The sequence below is a fragment of the Equus caballus genome, chromosome X, assembly GCF_041296265.1.
Source record: "Equus caballus isolate H_3958 breed thoroughbred chromosome X, TB-T2T, whole genome shotgun sequence".
NCBI lineage: Eukaryota > Metazoa > Chordata > Mammalia > Perissodactyla > Equidae > Equus > Equus caballus.
In genome coordinates, this window is record NC_091715.1 from 120,303,813 (window position 1) to 120,319,793 (window position 15,981).

The window sequence follows — 15,981 nt, forward strand, 5'->3', positions numbered from 1 at the left end:
GATTCCTCTAAAATTTAATTTTTGTTTTCTGTAGTCATATTTCGCCAATCAACTCATTTTTAGAAATTCCCTAAAACATCTGTTTAGATTCAAATTTGGATGGCTAAATAAATCTTCTCCATATGAAAACCAGAGTTCATCTCACCTACGGTGAAATTTCCTTTCCTTATAAAATGACACATGTTGTGTTTGCCTTTGGTTTTTATTTTGAACGGAAACTGAAAGTAGTCAATTTAAAAGCATTTTAAAAAATAATATCACCACCAAAGTGACTAGAGACTGTATCACAATAGTCTTCAAAATATTGCCTTCACTGCGTAAGCACAATAGACTACTATAGATATATTTTTACTCTCAATATGTAAAATATATTTTTAAAGACTACAGAATTCTCCTTCATGTAAATTTAACGTATTCCACATCCGTCATTTGGTGTAGGCTGAAGAGCTTGGTTGATTCCTGTTCATCTGTAGTAAACAGGATTTATAGGTCATAGATTAGTTCTACGAAGTCTCTTCCTGTCTTAAAAAGAATCTTTAAATCTGTGGCTGAAGATAGATTTTGCTAACCCCAGTGCTGTTAAAGGATTAAAGCATGAGATGCTGTTGGATCTAAGCACTGAATATGTACATTCTGAGCATTTTTTTTTCTCTGGTCATTAATGAAGGAAAAAATTGTATCTCTAAATCTATTTTTCCATTGCAAATGTCCTGAGGGGAAAAAAAAACCTACTTATAAATGTTAGGTAGATTTTAGCCGTACTATATAATAAAGAAATACATAACTAGCACTGAGGAACTTACATTTATGGGTTAATATTTAAATAATATTATTCCATAGATATTTAAATGAGTGCCATTACCACTAATGAATATTTCTTCCAAATGATTCTTATTTCCCCAGGATAGACACTAGCTCTAGAAGTCTGGTAACAAGGATTGGTCATATAGATTTCATTTCTCTTTCCATTCCTTGCCAACATCTCCTCTGCCAATGGCTATGACTTTTCTTTCATAAAAATAACCCTGTTGACTCCACTTAACTGTCACATTGGCCCAAAGCCAGCAAGGACAGTTAGCCTCATACCAAGCTACAGCTATCTGTCAGAATATGCTAAAAATCAGTGAAGATAGTTGCTACCCACTCTTCTGGCCAGGAGTGACTCCTCCACACAATTCTGATTTGTCTTTGTGAGTTGGAGTGGTTATGTTAATATCAAATCCAGGTTCTCCCTAGTATTGAATATCATGGCAAAATCTTTAAGTAAGATTCATTTTGGTGAATAGATCATGGTTAATCTCCATCATCATCATTGAGAGCAGATCAAGCAAGGTTAGTTGGTATCTAGAGTCAACAACTGGCCAAAAATTCCAAATAAGTATGAGTATCAAGTAAACTCTGAGTGAGGAGCTTGAGTTGGGGGACAACAAAGAGTGTAATTAAGGGAAACCAAAAAGGGCTGTAATTCCACTTCAAAGCGAATCTGGATAAAGAGGCTGAGAAGCTAAGAGAACCGTGCTCTGCAGGGAGCGGGCTCTGTTTGACTTCCTGACAGAAATGAGCACTACTCCACTTTACCTGATGCTAAAGGCAGAGCAATCCACTCACAAAGTGCACAGATGGAATAGAGAGACCAGTACAGAAAGAAAAGCAGTAGTCAAGATTCTGAGAAGATAGAATGGAGCAAAAACTAGTGTCAAGGGGATGGAGAAGGGAGGAATATGACACAGAGGAAGAACAGAAAGAGGGGAGGAAAGTAAGATGAGACTGCAAATCACATGTGAGGTCTAAAATAATCCTGTGACAACCTTAAGAGGTGAGAGCTATTAACTCATTTTTGAAGTAGGGAAACTGAGGTTCAGAAAGGTTCAATAATTTGCCAAGGCACATACAGCTAATAAGGAGCAGAATTTGACCTCAAACCCACATCTATTATTTCTACAACCCAAACTCTTAACCGCTCTTACAGCTTTTATGAAGAAATCACAGCACTGTACCACCAAAGTGACATGATGGCTTTGGGATTGAGGCTTATCCCACAGGCAAGGAAAAGAGACTTTCTGGAGAAGAACCACAGAATGCAAGGGTCTGCAAACTCTAGTATATCCAAGGATGGGCCCCTGGATAAGGAAGGAGAATATGACCATTTAACAGTAGGAATTTCAAAATGAAATTCAGATATCTGGCTCATAGCTTAAAAATTATGGGCTTTTGCTTCCAGAATGATTTTCTCTTATTAGTATCAGAAGGAATATATTTGCTCACAGAATAGCCAACGTAGTAAAGAGAGTTTAAATGGCAAATGAAGAAAAAGGGAGAGGAAGAAGAGGAAAAATAATGCCTAATATTACTGAAATGGATAACTGGTGACCATGCACAACTTTGAATATGATATGCTCTTCTCAGAATACTCTTTCCCCATTGTTCACCTAATGCGTTCTCCTCATAATTTTAGATTAAAATGATTTTTAGGCCATTTTTTCAGGGAAATTTCCACTTTCCCTCTTCTACCTACCTCAACACTTCCTCTGCCACCACTATTCCCATCTGGGTTAGATCTACCACATCCAAGTCTTCCTACCTTTGGATTATTTGAATTTAATAAAGCAATTATCATGGCATTACTATCTATTTTACTTGGGCTCCCCTATCACAGAAAGCGACTGAATGTGAAGACCTTGGATCTACAGTCTGGGTTCAAAATCTGACCTGGATCTGCCATTTCCTACATGAGGGATTTTTCAAAGTTCCTTAACCTCTCTGTACCTCAGTTGCCTCATCTCAGTTGAGGATGTCAATACTAATAGTACCTACCACATAGAGTTATTCTAAGGATTAAAGCAGTTGATTTATAAGGGCTTAGAACAGTGTTTGGCATGTAGCAATGTATATGTTTAGCTATCATTCTTATTACTACTACTAGATCACAAGTTTCTTGAGTACAGGAACTCTTATTCCTCATAGTAGTTGCAGTGCACAGTGAATAATCAGTAAATGCTTGCTGAATGCCACGCTGTGCAGGGCATGCTCAATAATCCACAGAAAGGGAGGTATGTGTGAATAATGGATCTTTTTAGCGCAGATTAAAGCTAATGTGGCTCTCTCAACTTTAGGGAGTCTGAATTCCTCTCCTTGCCAGTCAGTCAGTGCCAGGCTCTTATATTAAAAATAATAATATTTACTGCACACTTTCTATGTGCCCAGCTCTGAGCAGATGTTTTACACATATTTCATTCAGTTCTCAAAATAAATCTACAAAGCAGGATCTGCCATTTTCTCCACATAACAGATAGGGAAATTGAGGCCCATGGAAGTTAAGTAATGTATCCAAGTTCACAACCATGCAAGTAGCTTAGTCCAGGGTTGTTTGAGCATGTATGTTTATTAACACATCTCCCAGACTCGCCATCTCCATCTTTGGCAATGTGCCCATCTTTCCAGGTTGTGAAAAACACTCCCTTCACCCTACTCCAAAAGAGATAATCCAGACAGTGGGAATGCTGAGAGAAGGCTTGGGGGAGGAGATGGAAAGGCTGGTCACTAAGCAAGAGGGGGCTCAGGGGAGGACATAATCCTGAATGCTCTAGGTAGTCAGGGCGTTGTTTCTTTGAATGACAGAAGGCAAATAACAATCCAGAAGCTGTTCTGCAGATTTGTCACAGATACGAATCTTACAAAGCCTCACAGATATTTGCCATCCAAACCTAGAGGAGGGAATGGTTCTCATAATTGGAATTTGGTGGTTGCTATAAATTAAATATTTGTGGCCCCCCAAAATCCATATGTTGAAACCTAATCCCCAGTGTGACAGGATTAGAGGTGGAGCCTTTCCGGGGTGATTAGGCCACGAACGTGGAGCCTTCATAATTGGGATTAGTGCCCTTATAAAGGAGACCCCAGAGAGCTCCCTCGGCCCTTTCACCATGTGCGGACTCAGCAAGAAGATAGCAGCCTATGAACTAGGAAGCGGGCTCTTACCAGACGCCAAATCTGCCTGTGTCTTGATCTTGGAGTTCTCAGCTTCTAGAACTGTGAGAAATAAATGTTTGTTGTTTAAACCACCCAGTCCCTGGTATTTCTGTTATAGCAGCCCAAATGGACTAAGACAGCAGTGAAAGCGTATATTCTATTTAAAAGCATGCTAAGAGAGGAAGTGAAATGATGCTGTATGTATTCACTTGTGGGAAACCATGAACGTAAGGGGAGAAACATCTTTAATTAGATGAAGATAGAAAGAGAAAGGGACAAAATGTAGAGTCGTTTCTTGTGTATTATTATTGCTATTATGGTTCTAACATATATCGAGTGCTTACTATGTGCCTGGCTCCTCTAAGCACATTACAGGTATTAACTCATTTAATCCTCACGACAGCCTTATGAATAGATGTTACTATCATCCTTACTTTAAAGATGAGAAAACTGAGGCATGACGATGTTAAGTAATATGCCCGAGGTCATATAGCTAATAGATTGTGGATCAGGGAGTCTACAGTAAGCCACTTGGCCAGATGGAGGAAATGGATGCTCATTTCTAACACAGACCACAAACGTGTCCTAAGAATAAAGTTTAGTAAATATGAGTGATTTCAACCCCACAGACATCTCCTAGACTAATCATTTAACTAAAGGCAGATATATGACCAGTCCCCGACCTCCCTTGTTCACAACTCCACCTTCCAGAAAGTAGAGAAAATGATAAGAAGACCTGCTTCTCTTAATGACTAAAAAAAAAGAAACTGGTGAGTCAAAGGTTATAGGAACCTTTAGAGAAAGCAACCATTTTAGCTTAGAGTCCATAAGTACATTATGAAGCAAAAATCCTAGACTCAAGGAAAGCAGTTCTCTAAAGTGAAGTAGATATGATTCTATGCCGTGAGACAATAGAAACAGGAGATAAATTAAGAATTGGGAAGGTTTGTTGCTTATTGAAACCAGTGTGCCTGTACTGGGTGCTCTCCATTTTTCTAGATTTCCAAAGAACATGTACCAAAAGGAAGAGGTGAGAATCAAGGATAAATAAATACAAGAGGGTATGACAAAAATAATGCCAAGAAGATTTATACCCCAGATGAGCCTAAAGCTTGAAAAAAAGCTACTAGAGATGACAAAAAGTTTTTTTATATGTTTAGAGCAAGAAGAGTAAGGATAGGATAGATGTGCAATTCATGCAATGTTATTGGATGATCAAGATCAATGCGGCCTTCTCAACGACTAGTTTTCTTTGTGAAAAAGAATGATTATAGACTTTAAATATCAATAACCATAAATTGAAGCCCAGGATAGGCACACTGTCTATAAGAAGGCACTCAATCGTTCCAAATGAATTAAAATTATATCCCAGAGTGGTGAGAGGTCTTGTAGATTGGATTGCTTAGTCATGGTTGCTAAAGTTTTGGGACTGTGGTGTGGGTGAAATGCGTCATAAGACTAGAGACAGCAAATATTGGTTTTGGTTTTCAAAAGGGATAGAAAGCACATGGGCCCCTTAGACTAGACCAAGAAACAGCATGTTGATTGAGTGCAAAATTCTAGAACAGGTTATTAAAAAGATGATCTGTAAGCACTTAGAGAAAAAGCAGTAACCATGAGAAGGTAGCACAGATTCTCTAAGAACAAGTCATGTTAGACAAATCTCATTTCACTTCTATTTTTGACATGAGTATTGGATTGGCAGATCCGTAAAAATGTAGACATACTGTATCTGGATATCAGCATGGCATTTGACAAGGTCTCTTATGATATGCCTGTGAACAAGATGGAGAAATGTGGGTTATATGCTAGTAAAAGAATGCTGTCTGATGGATAAATGTCAACCTGCAGGGAGGTTTCCAGTGGCATGCTGCAGAGCTCTGACCTTGATCTTGCCCTATGTAACATTTTTATTAATGACTTACATAAAATGAGGGAAGCATACTTAAAAAGTCTACACATGACACAATTGTGAGAGCAATACAATGCAAATAGTTTGTATGGCAGAATTAAAATTCAACTGCATCTCCACAGGCTAACAAGATGAAATCGAATCGGCCAAGCCAAGGCCCTAAACCTATTTCCACCTGCACTCCCCCATCCCAAACACACGATTAAGAAAAGCTTCAACTATATAATTAAAGAATAAATGAAATATGACTTAGCCTCAGAAATTGTTAAAAAGTTTCAAGAGTTTAGTTACTTAGTGTTCTCGATATGTATCAGTAGTGTTATGTGGCCGCCAAAAAAGCTGATATTGAAGTAGCATGAACAGAAATATTTGTTAGAATAAGAAAGAAAACTGTTGGTCATAGCACAAATTTCTGGATGAATCAATCAAGGTGATTGTCTGCTGAGCGTGAAACCAGGAGCCAATTTGCTTAAATTATACTCAGTTAGTTGTCTGTTTGCAAAAGTAGTTAGACAATGAATTATTAAAGCCCACCCTATATATAATATCTCTTATGCTTGGGTCACCATGGTAATGGGTGGGGTGCTTAAGTTTTTCAGGAACTGAGCATCTATCCCTTGTCCAGTTCAGGCCAGTTGAGACCACCAACTCATCAACTGGGCCTGCACAGATGACCTATGATAGGTGACTTCCTGACAACGGGGGACTGAAAATTCCACCCTCAGATTATGTTAATACCACCATTTTGTAAACACATGTCTTTTGAAAAGCCATGAAACTTTACTATGCTTGGGCAGCTCATAATTTACCTCACTTCTCCTTACGGCCAATCATTTATCCCCACACTTCAGACCACTCCATCCCTTTATCCCATAAATATCCCTAATCCCTACGTTATGGGGAAGCAAATTTGAGATTTCTTCTCCTGTCTCCTTGCTTGGCTGCCTTATGAATAAACCCTTTTTCTGGTGCAAACTTGTCTTGGTGATTGGCTTTTCATGTGATGGGCAAAATGATCCTGGTTTGGTAAGAAGAGTTCCACGTAAGGTACAGCAGATCTGCTCCCAGCCCTTGCTCAAGGGGCAGCCATACATGGCCACGCTGTTACTTTTCTTAATCACCTTACCTTCTCTCCCCTTAGCCTAAACTTTCTGAGAGAATAAATGACAGGGCTTGCCAAGAAACTTAAACACAGCCTGGTACAAAAGGGATGAACTAGGCTAATCAAATTCCCTCCTTTAGGTTTTTGGACTGAAGGGGAGCAAAACTTGCTACCCTAAAATGTGTCTTTTTGGCATACAGATGATTTTAGGCCGGGCATTTTTAAGAAACAGCAGACGCAGGAGAAGTTCTGAAAACTGAGTAGAAGTTACCCTTCTGTAAGAGACATTTACATTTATAAGGGAAATTTCCATTTGTAGGGGTGTCTCCCTCTCTGTACCAGGAAGAGAAGGATGACACTAAATCTCTAGAAACTCTTGTCAGTGGAGAAGGCCATGACTTAGATCTACAGAACAACCTTACCCTGGTTTACCGCGCTTTGCCTGGTAACCTCCCATAACTGCCTTCCCCTACAACATCTTCTTTTATCTTTAGCTGGAGATGGTACTTCAGGTGATGGCTTGGGCCATTTTGTAGGGTTACTCAGTTTTCCTGGGTCTCTCCCACATATACAGGAGGCATACCCGTTATTAAACTTCTGTCTGTTTTTCTCCTGTTAATCTTTTTAATACAGAGGGTCTCAGCCAAGAACCTAGAGCAGTAGGGGGAAAATTATTTTCCTCCCCCTATAGAACTTAGAGCTAGTAAGAGAATTAGGCAGTTAGCAATGGACATGCAGCTAAAGGGATGAGGTAAGAGGTGTCAGGAGGTATATGGAGTCCTGTGGTGTCGTGGAAACCAGACATTGCTATGAGAAAATGGAAGCTATGTGGTAGACAAAAGAAATATTGAGCTGATGATAAACTATTTGAAAAAGAGACAGAGAGGGGCAAAAATGAAGATAATTGCTGAGTCATGTTAGTGCCAGAGATCTACAGTCCTTACTCTTCCTTTGGGGGTTGACCAGTGTTTCCTGGGTTCCCAGGAAGTGATGACATACTTAAAAAGATGTTCTCAATTACTCAAGGCATCCTGAATGATCTCTGTTTCTTGCAACCGAAGAGTCTAATAAGAACCCACACCTGCATTCAGCATTGGCCATGACACTTCAAGAGCAGTTTGGACAAACTGGAGTGTGTTCTAAAGAGACCAGGATGGAGGATTTGAAACCAGTTAATGTGAGGAATAGGTGAAGGAACTGGGGCAACATTTAGCTAATAGAAGAGAAAAATCAGAAACAGTGAAGGGCTGTCAGGTGTGAGAGAGATTTTATTTATTCTGTGAGGCCCTAGAACTAGATCTGGGGGAAACGGGCAGAGTTAAGAGGTAGAAGATTTTGGTTCAATAAGAATCTTCCAGTAATTGTTTGAGATGAAATGGAACATCTTAAGAATGAGTCACTTCCCTATTTTAGAGATATTTAAGCAGAGGCAGGTGACCACTTAGTAAGGATAGCAATATTAGCTTTGAATTCTATAATGCTTTACAATGTAGGAGGCACTTTGTGCGACCCTAGCTTGATCTTCCCAATAACTTGTTGAGACAGGCATTTTTATACTCACTTTCACAGATGAGGAAGCTGATGCTCAGAGACATTATGTTGCATAGCTCATGAGTAAGCACCAGGGCACTCACAGAATTACCTTTGATTGACTACATGTGAAATAAACACTTTAAAGGATATATTTGGAAAATCCTAGCTGATCAGGCTGATAGAGTTTCTAGGTTTTTTAAAAAATTCATCTTTGTGATGCTGAATATATTTTCAAATATACTAAAAAGGTACTCTCTGCTCAGTCTCACATGAAAACTTATGTTCTTCTCTGCGTCTCATGAAACTGAGATCAATTAATACGTTCCTTGCATGGATACAGAAGGTCCGTGGGTGCAGTTTGTACAAACATGCCTAGATGTACATTTCAAATAAGAATAGTTTTCTCTTTCCATTTGCCTGAGCCCATTCCCCACCCTCTTCCAGATTTCCTGTTATTTGGCTGCTTAGAGGAAAGGAGTGTGTTTGCTTGTCAGGATTGCTAGTTAACCAGATTGCCCCACTGTTTCCTTAGCTCTCTATCAGTAAGCCCTGCAAAGGAATTAAAATAAGAGTAAATTACTACCGTTAGTGAAAACTCCTTGAAGATATACATTGTTCTCTGCTTCTCTCACTTCATTCATCTCTTTGCTTCAATTAAAAAAAAAAGAACAATACACAAATCCTGTCACTAGTACAGTTCTAATTGGGTTACATTTACCAGAGGTGCTGACTGCTATATTTTCTCTTGGGAGATATAAAGTTTATCAGAAATATCAGTTTATGAAACTGTTTAATCTAGTAAGTGATGAATGATATAGAGTTTCCTGGATTTTAGCCATAGTGCTTTTGGGTTGTTGGTGGTGACATATTCTCTGGTGCCATGGCTGGCATTTAACTTAATATGTGCTAAGGAAAAAAATAACCAGTCTTATAGTGTGGGTTTATTAGTTACCTCCTTTCCATTCCAATTCCCAGATATTGGGATAGAAATTGATCAGAGTTGATGCTAGACATTGTTTATCAAGTGATATATTATACCCACTATTTATGTAGGGGAGGAAGAAATTTTCCTCTCCCCTTCTAAGTTCTTTTGGCTGGGCTGAGACAGATTAACAGGAGAAAATAAAAGTTTAATAACATGTATACATCTGAGAAACCCAGGAAAAGTGAGTAACTCACCCAAGTGGCAAAAGCCCTCACACTGAATATCATCTTCAAGAAGATGTTGGGGGTGGGGAGAGTCAGGGACTTCAAAGGGAAGAAAGGCAATTCACAGGTAGATAAAAAAGAGCAAATGTTTGGAAAACAAGTGTTTGGCCACACAGAAACAGAAGAACACAGACGGGAGCCCAACAAACAGGCTTCTATAGGTTCCTCCTTGTCTACCACCTAGTTCATGTTGTGCTAAGGTGACAGCTTGCTTCCTGAGATGCATTTTTTTATCTGAAATCTTTTAGGCAGTTAAGGGGGAGGTAAGGAGAAAAACCTTCTGAGTCTTTTGTTTCTAAGAAATAATCAGCCTAAAATAATCATTATGTTAAAGAGACACATTTTGAGGTGGCAAATTTTGTTCCCCTTCATTTACATACAAATATGTTTAGGAAAAGCTTTGGTGGCAGATTTCAATAAAGGCATATAGAAGACAAGGGAAAGTCCTTGAATTTAAAAGATAATAGAATAGCATGTTTTATTAGGGAATGTTTTTCTACATTAATAGAAAGTTGTAATTTTTGATTTAAGAGAGAATGACTTTCTAGAAATGATGAATAATTTCTCAGTTAATCGTATCTAGTGCTAAAGTCTATTATTATCAAGGAACCTAGAACTGTGGAGAAATAGAACTTTAATCACATGACAAAAATTTGAGGAGTGAATCTGGAATCCTAGCTATATGCAATGACACAAAAATAGAGGCAAACTTTTTTGCTCAAAAGACCAAACTTCATCCTAAAGGCAGAATCAAGTTCTTAAAATTATACATAGACTTCCAAGTCATGAAGCAAATCCTTTTTTAAAATGTTTGAAGGCAACTTACTTTTTCAAAGAATCTTATAATAAATTAAATGCAAACTATCACTGTTCCTCCAATTGTATTTAGATTTTCCTGTAATATTAGAAGGTCTTAAAATAAGGGATGGCTGCCTTTTACTTTGAGGATGCGATGATAGTTTAGATAATTGCTTTGTTTCATATATTTTTGTGGGTGTCTGCCCACGGGGTGTTTTTAAGTATGTGGTTTCATCTTTTCACGTGCATCTGCTTTGAGCTGTGTCTGTGGGCGTGCCTGAATCTAGATGTGTGTGCGTCTGTGCTTGTGGAGTGGTCTGCCCTTTTGCCCATGCATCTGGGTGTGTATCTCTGTGCGCATTTGTGTGTCTCTGCAGATGTCTATGGTGAAATGAGTTTCTGCCCTCAGTGGAATCATCCCCTTGCCAATACTTAAGTTTAGCGAGATCAATAATAGCTCAAGTACCTGGTCTCCAATGGTATGTTGCTATTCAAGACCCAGCTGTTATGCAGATGAACTGAATCCTGTGTACTGGTTGGGGGAGCTGGAGCAGCTGGGCTGGGCTGGCTGCGGGTAGTCATTGATCTTCTCTGAAGAGAGTCCGCTGCAGGGGGTGGCTTCCTGGCACAGGTGCAGGCATGCGGAGGCGGTGGTGGTGGAGGGAGGGGTCTGAAGGTGAACTGGTTGTGTGGGCTGCTCTGCATGTCTAAAGAGGAGACAAGAAAAACAAGAAATAGAGACTTATTCCCCACTTGGCAGTCAGGAAAACACAGCATGTCAGACTTATCAGGATTTCAGAATAATATAACCTGTGGGGTTGGGGGAGAGTTTTAAGTTTAGTCTATCTGTAAAAATGTCACTTAACTTACAAAAACATGTGCAGCACGCTTATGAAATGTAAAACATTCAGAGTTACATTCACATGTAAATTCTTCTGGGCTATAGAAGCTAAAAAGTAAATGAGGTCGCCTTACACAATTTGTCATAGTTTCTGCTACTGAACAAATAAATCATCAACAAGACACTAAGTTCCAGAACAGAAGCGAGCCGATTGCCATCAGTTGCAAAAGTCTCACTTCGGAAAATACCAATGAAAGGCACAAATTTGTTGCAAGGAAGCTCATTCGACACTTCAAATAAAAGTATAAGGCCACCTCCTGGCTTACCTCAGGAAAGGATGCTAGCCTGCTTACACGGGAGCAAATCCATACTTCAGAAAAACAGCTCACAAGTGTGTAACTCAGCTGCATGAAACTAATCTCTTTGCCAGCCCCCCAACTTCGTGTGCCGCTCATAAAAGGTAGGCTAAAAGGAGTTTGTTCAGGTTATTATACATATTTCTGTGGCCATGCAAAGCATAGTCTGTACCCCTCCTCGCTTGCCACACCTTTCTAGGAGCTCTGCCATGTCAGCAGCAGCTTAGGCAGCAGGAAAACAGTTTTTTTCTGCCTGTTTGCAGAGGGGGCAGCCTGGGACAGCGGTCCTCAGACTTCTGTTGTTGCTATTCTTTGGTATTTTTCCACTGTTTTCCTGGCAGGCACATGTAAAGACAGCGACTTAGAATTTGGCCCATGAGAAATACCCCAATTAAACCCCTTTGAAAAGAAATCGCTATTGCAGCTGATAGTCACCTCTCTTCCATAGGAGAAACATAATAGATGTCAAGTGATTTCTTGTAACACCGGCACGTTTTGGATAAACTTTGCAGGCAGCATGGTTCTGTCCCACCTCCCAAATGACTAAGAGTTGAAAAGCAGAAAAATGCAAGAGGCTTTCGATGCCTAGCAAAGGGCTCAGCTGGTTTGTGCCGAGACTCACTTCGCATTGGCTGATGACACACACACACACACACTCACATCACTTCTTTCAATCCTTCCAACTCATTCTTGAAGTATGAAGACATCGGCATGGTTTTCATATGAAAAAAAGAAACTAGTGCCCAAGAGCATGACAAATTCTTGTCTGTGTTTTCTAGTATTGGTGGCTCTCCCTTTACAAAAACTTGCTATATGAAAAATGGAATTGTACAAAAGAGGGATAGGGAAGGGAGTGGAGATCGTTCCTCTTATACAAAGAATTCCTTTAGATAGTCAGCTACTCTTGTATATTTAAAAGGAACTAAAATGCTTCATGAATTTTCTAAATCACCCCCATTATTCCAGGCCCAGCCCAAATCCCATATCCACTAAAAAAATCATCACAAGTATTTAACATCTCATTAATTCTTTTAAACTTCTGGGCTCATACTCATAACCATAACCAGAAGCGTGCTTTCCTTCCTAGGACTCAAAGAAGCATTGAATGCTGGAACCCAAGGGACCCTGGAGATCCTCTCATTTTGCAAATGAGAAAACTGATGTCTAAAGAATTGCTTGTCCAGGGACACATGGCTAGTTAGTGTCACGGCCAAGACTAGAGCCCATATCTCCTGATTCTCTGGCCAGTGCTCCACTCACTGTATTGGAGATCTCTGTACTATGAGTTCTCTTTACCTTCTTAAAATTTAGAGACACAGAGTAGTACATGTTTTCCAGATTTTTCACTTATGACATACCACCTTGCATTGCAGTTATTTGTTTATACGTCTGCTTCCCTCTTAGATAAGATTTCCTTAAGTGTAGAAAGGAAGCCAGCATGGGGTAATGGAATGCAGCACAGAATAGTGGAAAGTGCATAGAATTTGGGAGTATGGCAAAGCTGGGTTTGAGTTGTGCCTCTGCCATTTAGAAGCTTTAACCTCTCATCTGTAAAATGGAGATAATCTTTTTTCCTAACAATTAAGTTTAATTCATTTATAATGTGCCTGGACGTAGTATGCCAGTGGCTATTTGTTTACTGAATGTAGTAGGAGTATAAAGCTCTAAGACTGGAAATGACCATAGGGATCACCTAGTTCAGCCCTCCCTCCTCTCCTCTTCATTTTACAGATGAGGAACCCAAGGCTCACGGAGGTTCAGAGGCTCAGAGAGGTGAAGTGACTTGTTCAAAGTCATTCAACTTGTATGAATTTGCCTGCCTATGTCTGATGATTCCCAGCACAGTACTCTTTTCACTATACGAGTCTAGAAAATAAATATGACTCTCTTGTCTTGACATTAACACTTACTATTCTTATCATAAATTTGGCCCCTGAGTTTGCAATATTAGAACATTCCCTTGATAGCTCATGTTTTTGTCTTATTTCCCAAAATAGACTACATGTTTTTTAGAGCAAGATCATCTTCTCCTTTTCTTGTATGCCACACGACATTGAGTACAGTGCTAGGTATAGAGTAAGATCCCTAAAAGCTTTTATTTATACAGAAGTGTTTCTCTGGTCCATGGGACCTAGAGAACCACCCTCAATGTTCTCTTGGCTTTCATTCTGACGTAGCCACTGGATATCTATTTGATAGCTCACAGAACAGTAGGTTTCCTCCTTTAAGGTCTCAATGAAATCTGTCCTAGAGCCAAGAGGAAGGACAACAATACCCTGAAGAGAGTGCTTAAAATTATGTCCCTCCAAGACATGAAAAAAGCAGCACTGACATACTACAGATTTGCCATCCCAATCCATGAGATTGATGATGCAAGGAAGGGAAGTAAACGGTGGGAGTCCAGAGTTAGAAGAAGAAAAGGAGATGATTTTAGGTCCTGGGTTCAGAACACCTCCAAACGACCCATATGACATCAATTATTCTAATCAGTAGGTGTTTCTGTCAGTACAGTTGTTCAAAGGAAAGAAATTTTCTATTCAGTTCCATTGTTCAAAAGAATCACTCATTATCACCTGAATTTACTGCTTGCTGGATTTCTTCAAAATCTTTGCAACTCCCTTATTATTATGAAAAATGATAAAAATTCTACTTCACTGAAAAGTACAATCATGGTATTATTATAGCATACCATTTCTGCTGCCAGTAGAACCACTTTGTAGCATCATTTTGATTACATAATGATTATATAGAGAGAAAAATTAATATATTTTGATTATACATATGTTTTGATTCATATCTATTTTATTGTGATTTTTGTTTCCACATTTTTAATATGCAGAGGTTTCCCTACTTGTTAATATTGTCTTTAAAAGCTTTCACAATATTGGATTATTGCACTGAGTGGAACACATCCAGACCTTAAGCCCTTATGAAATGCAAATTATCTCAGCTTCATTCTTTTTTTCACCTCAGGAAAAAGATGGGGAATGCACTTCTTCCCTCCCAAATGAAGTAATTTAATCCTTGGGCTCCATGAAATGGGATTTCCCAACATTAAACACTAATGAAAAATACATTAGGGTTCAGTATCAGGAGCTCTAGAACACCAGTTCCAAGGGGTTAAGAGTCACAGGCACTCACTTCCAAATGTATCTGGCAACCATACATTTCTGCACCCGAGAGAGAGGCAAGGGAGAAGGAGGGAGTAGTGATTATGCAAATGTGGATATCCAGACATACTTATGAAGCTTTTTGAAAGTAAATTAAGTTTTCAGATGGAAAGGTCTAATTCACATAATATACTTGGATAAGCCAGTTTCAGGTTTAAGGTCCTAAAACAGCCTGGTAAGAAAAACTCTAGGGGGAGGAAACTCCTCCAAACTATATCCAAGGCATTTTAGGTGTGGCGGAGCTGTTAACAGAAGTATAAGCCTTCAGAAACAACATTGCCCTTGTCTCTGAAGGGTAAGTGGGAGAAGAAAGTTGTCACGCATAGCTTTTTCTTTTTTCTCCTTTTTTGCAAATACACCTTATTTGGGATCATATACTAGAGAAATTTTTCACCAGAAATGAGAATATCTCTGTTCAGAACACTGTATGGGAACTTATCGAGGTATCTGTAATGGTGATTTGCCCCTTATGCTTCATTAACACATACAGTCCAGCTATAAGGCGATATTTGCATTTCTAAAATTCACTGTACTATGCAAAATAATGCAGGGGAAAAGGGGTTACGGGACAAAAGGGTTGGGGCACAAGACCTGAAGTTTGCTTGTGAAAGGGGGTGTCAGAAGGGTGGCAACTTGTGAGTTATTGTGACGTGGTGGAAGGAGGGTTATCTGAATCAGACAGACAAGTTCTAACACCAGATGTGGATGGGCAAGGCTCCTAACACACGTGGTGAACTATGACGGCTGGGGGGTTTCAGGTGCGTGCATGTGTGCATTTTGTGTATTCCTTTGCAGCTCATTCTGCTGTATGCAGTTTTCTGCATTTACCTAATATTTTTTAACAGACGGAATCGCACATATGCAAACGCAAAATTTGTCTTACGTTCAAATTGTTCTCAAATATGCCAATAGCATGGGAACAAATTAATGCTTCCAAAACAAGTGTTGTAGCAGAACTGACTGTACATGCAAAATAATTTTCTGTAGGTGTTAAAAATATATTGTCATTAATACAGTAATGCCAAATAGATCATTTTTCCTGAAAAACTTGACCAAGGCAGACACATCCCTAGTTTTCCCCAGATCCGTGT

General features: G+C 39.3%; 1 protein-coding gene across 2 annotated transcripts in view; it reads right to left on the reverse strand.

Moving 5' to 3' along the window:
* The window catches only part of TENM1 (teneurin transmembrane protein 1), a 735,241-nt gene that overhangs the window by 317,870 nt on the left and 401,390 nt on the right, over positions 1-15,981 (reverse strand). For both annotated transcript variants that reach the window (XM_023633984.2, XM_023633980.2), the window contains exon 6: positions 10,990-11,230. In XM_023633984.2, the coding sequence (XP_023489752.1) occupies positions 10,990-11,230 (241 nt within the window). The remainder of the gene's footprint in view (positions 1-10,989; positions 11,231-15,981) is intronic.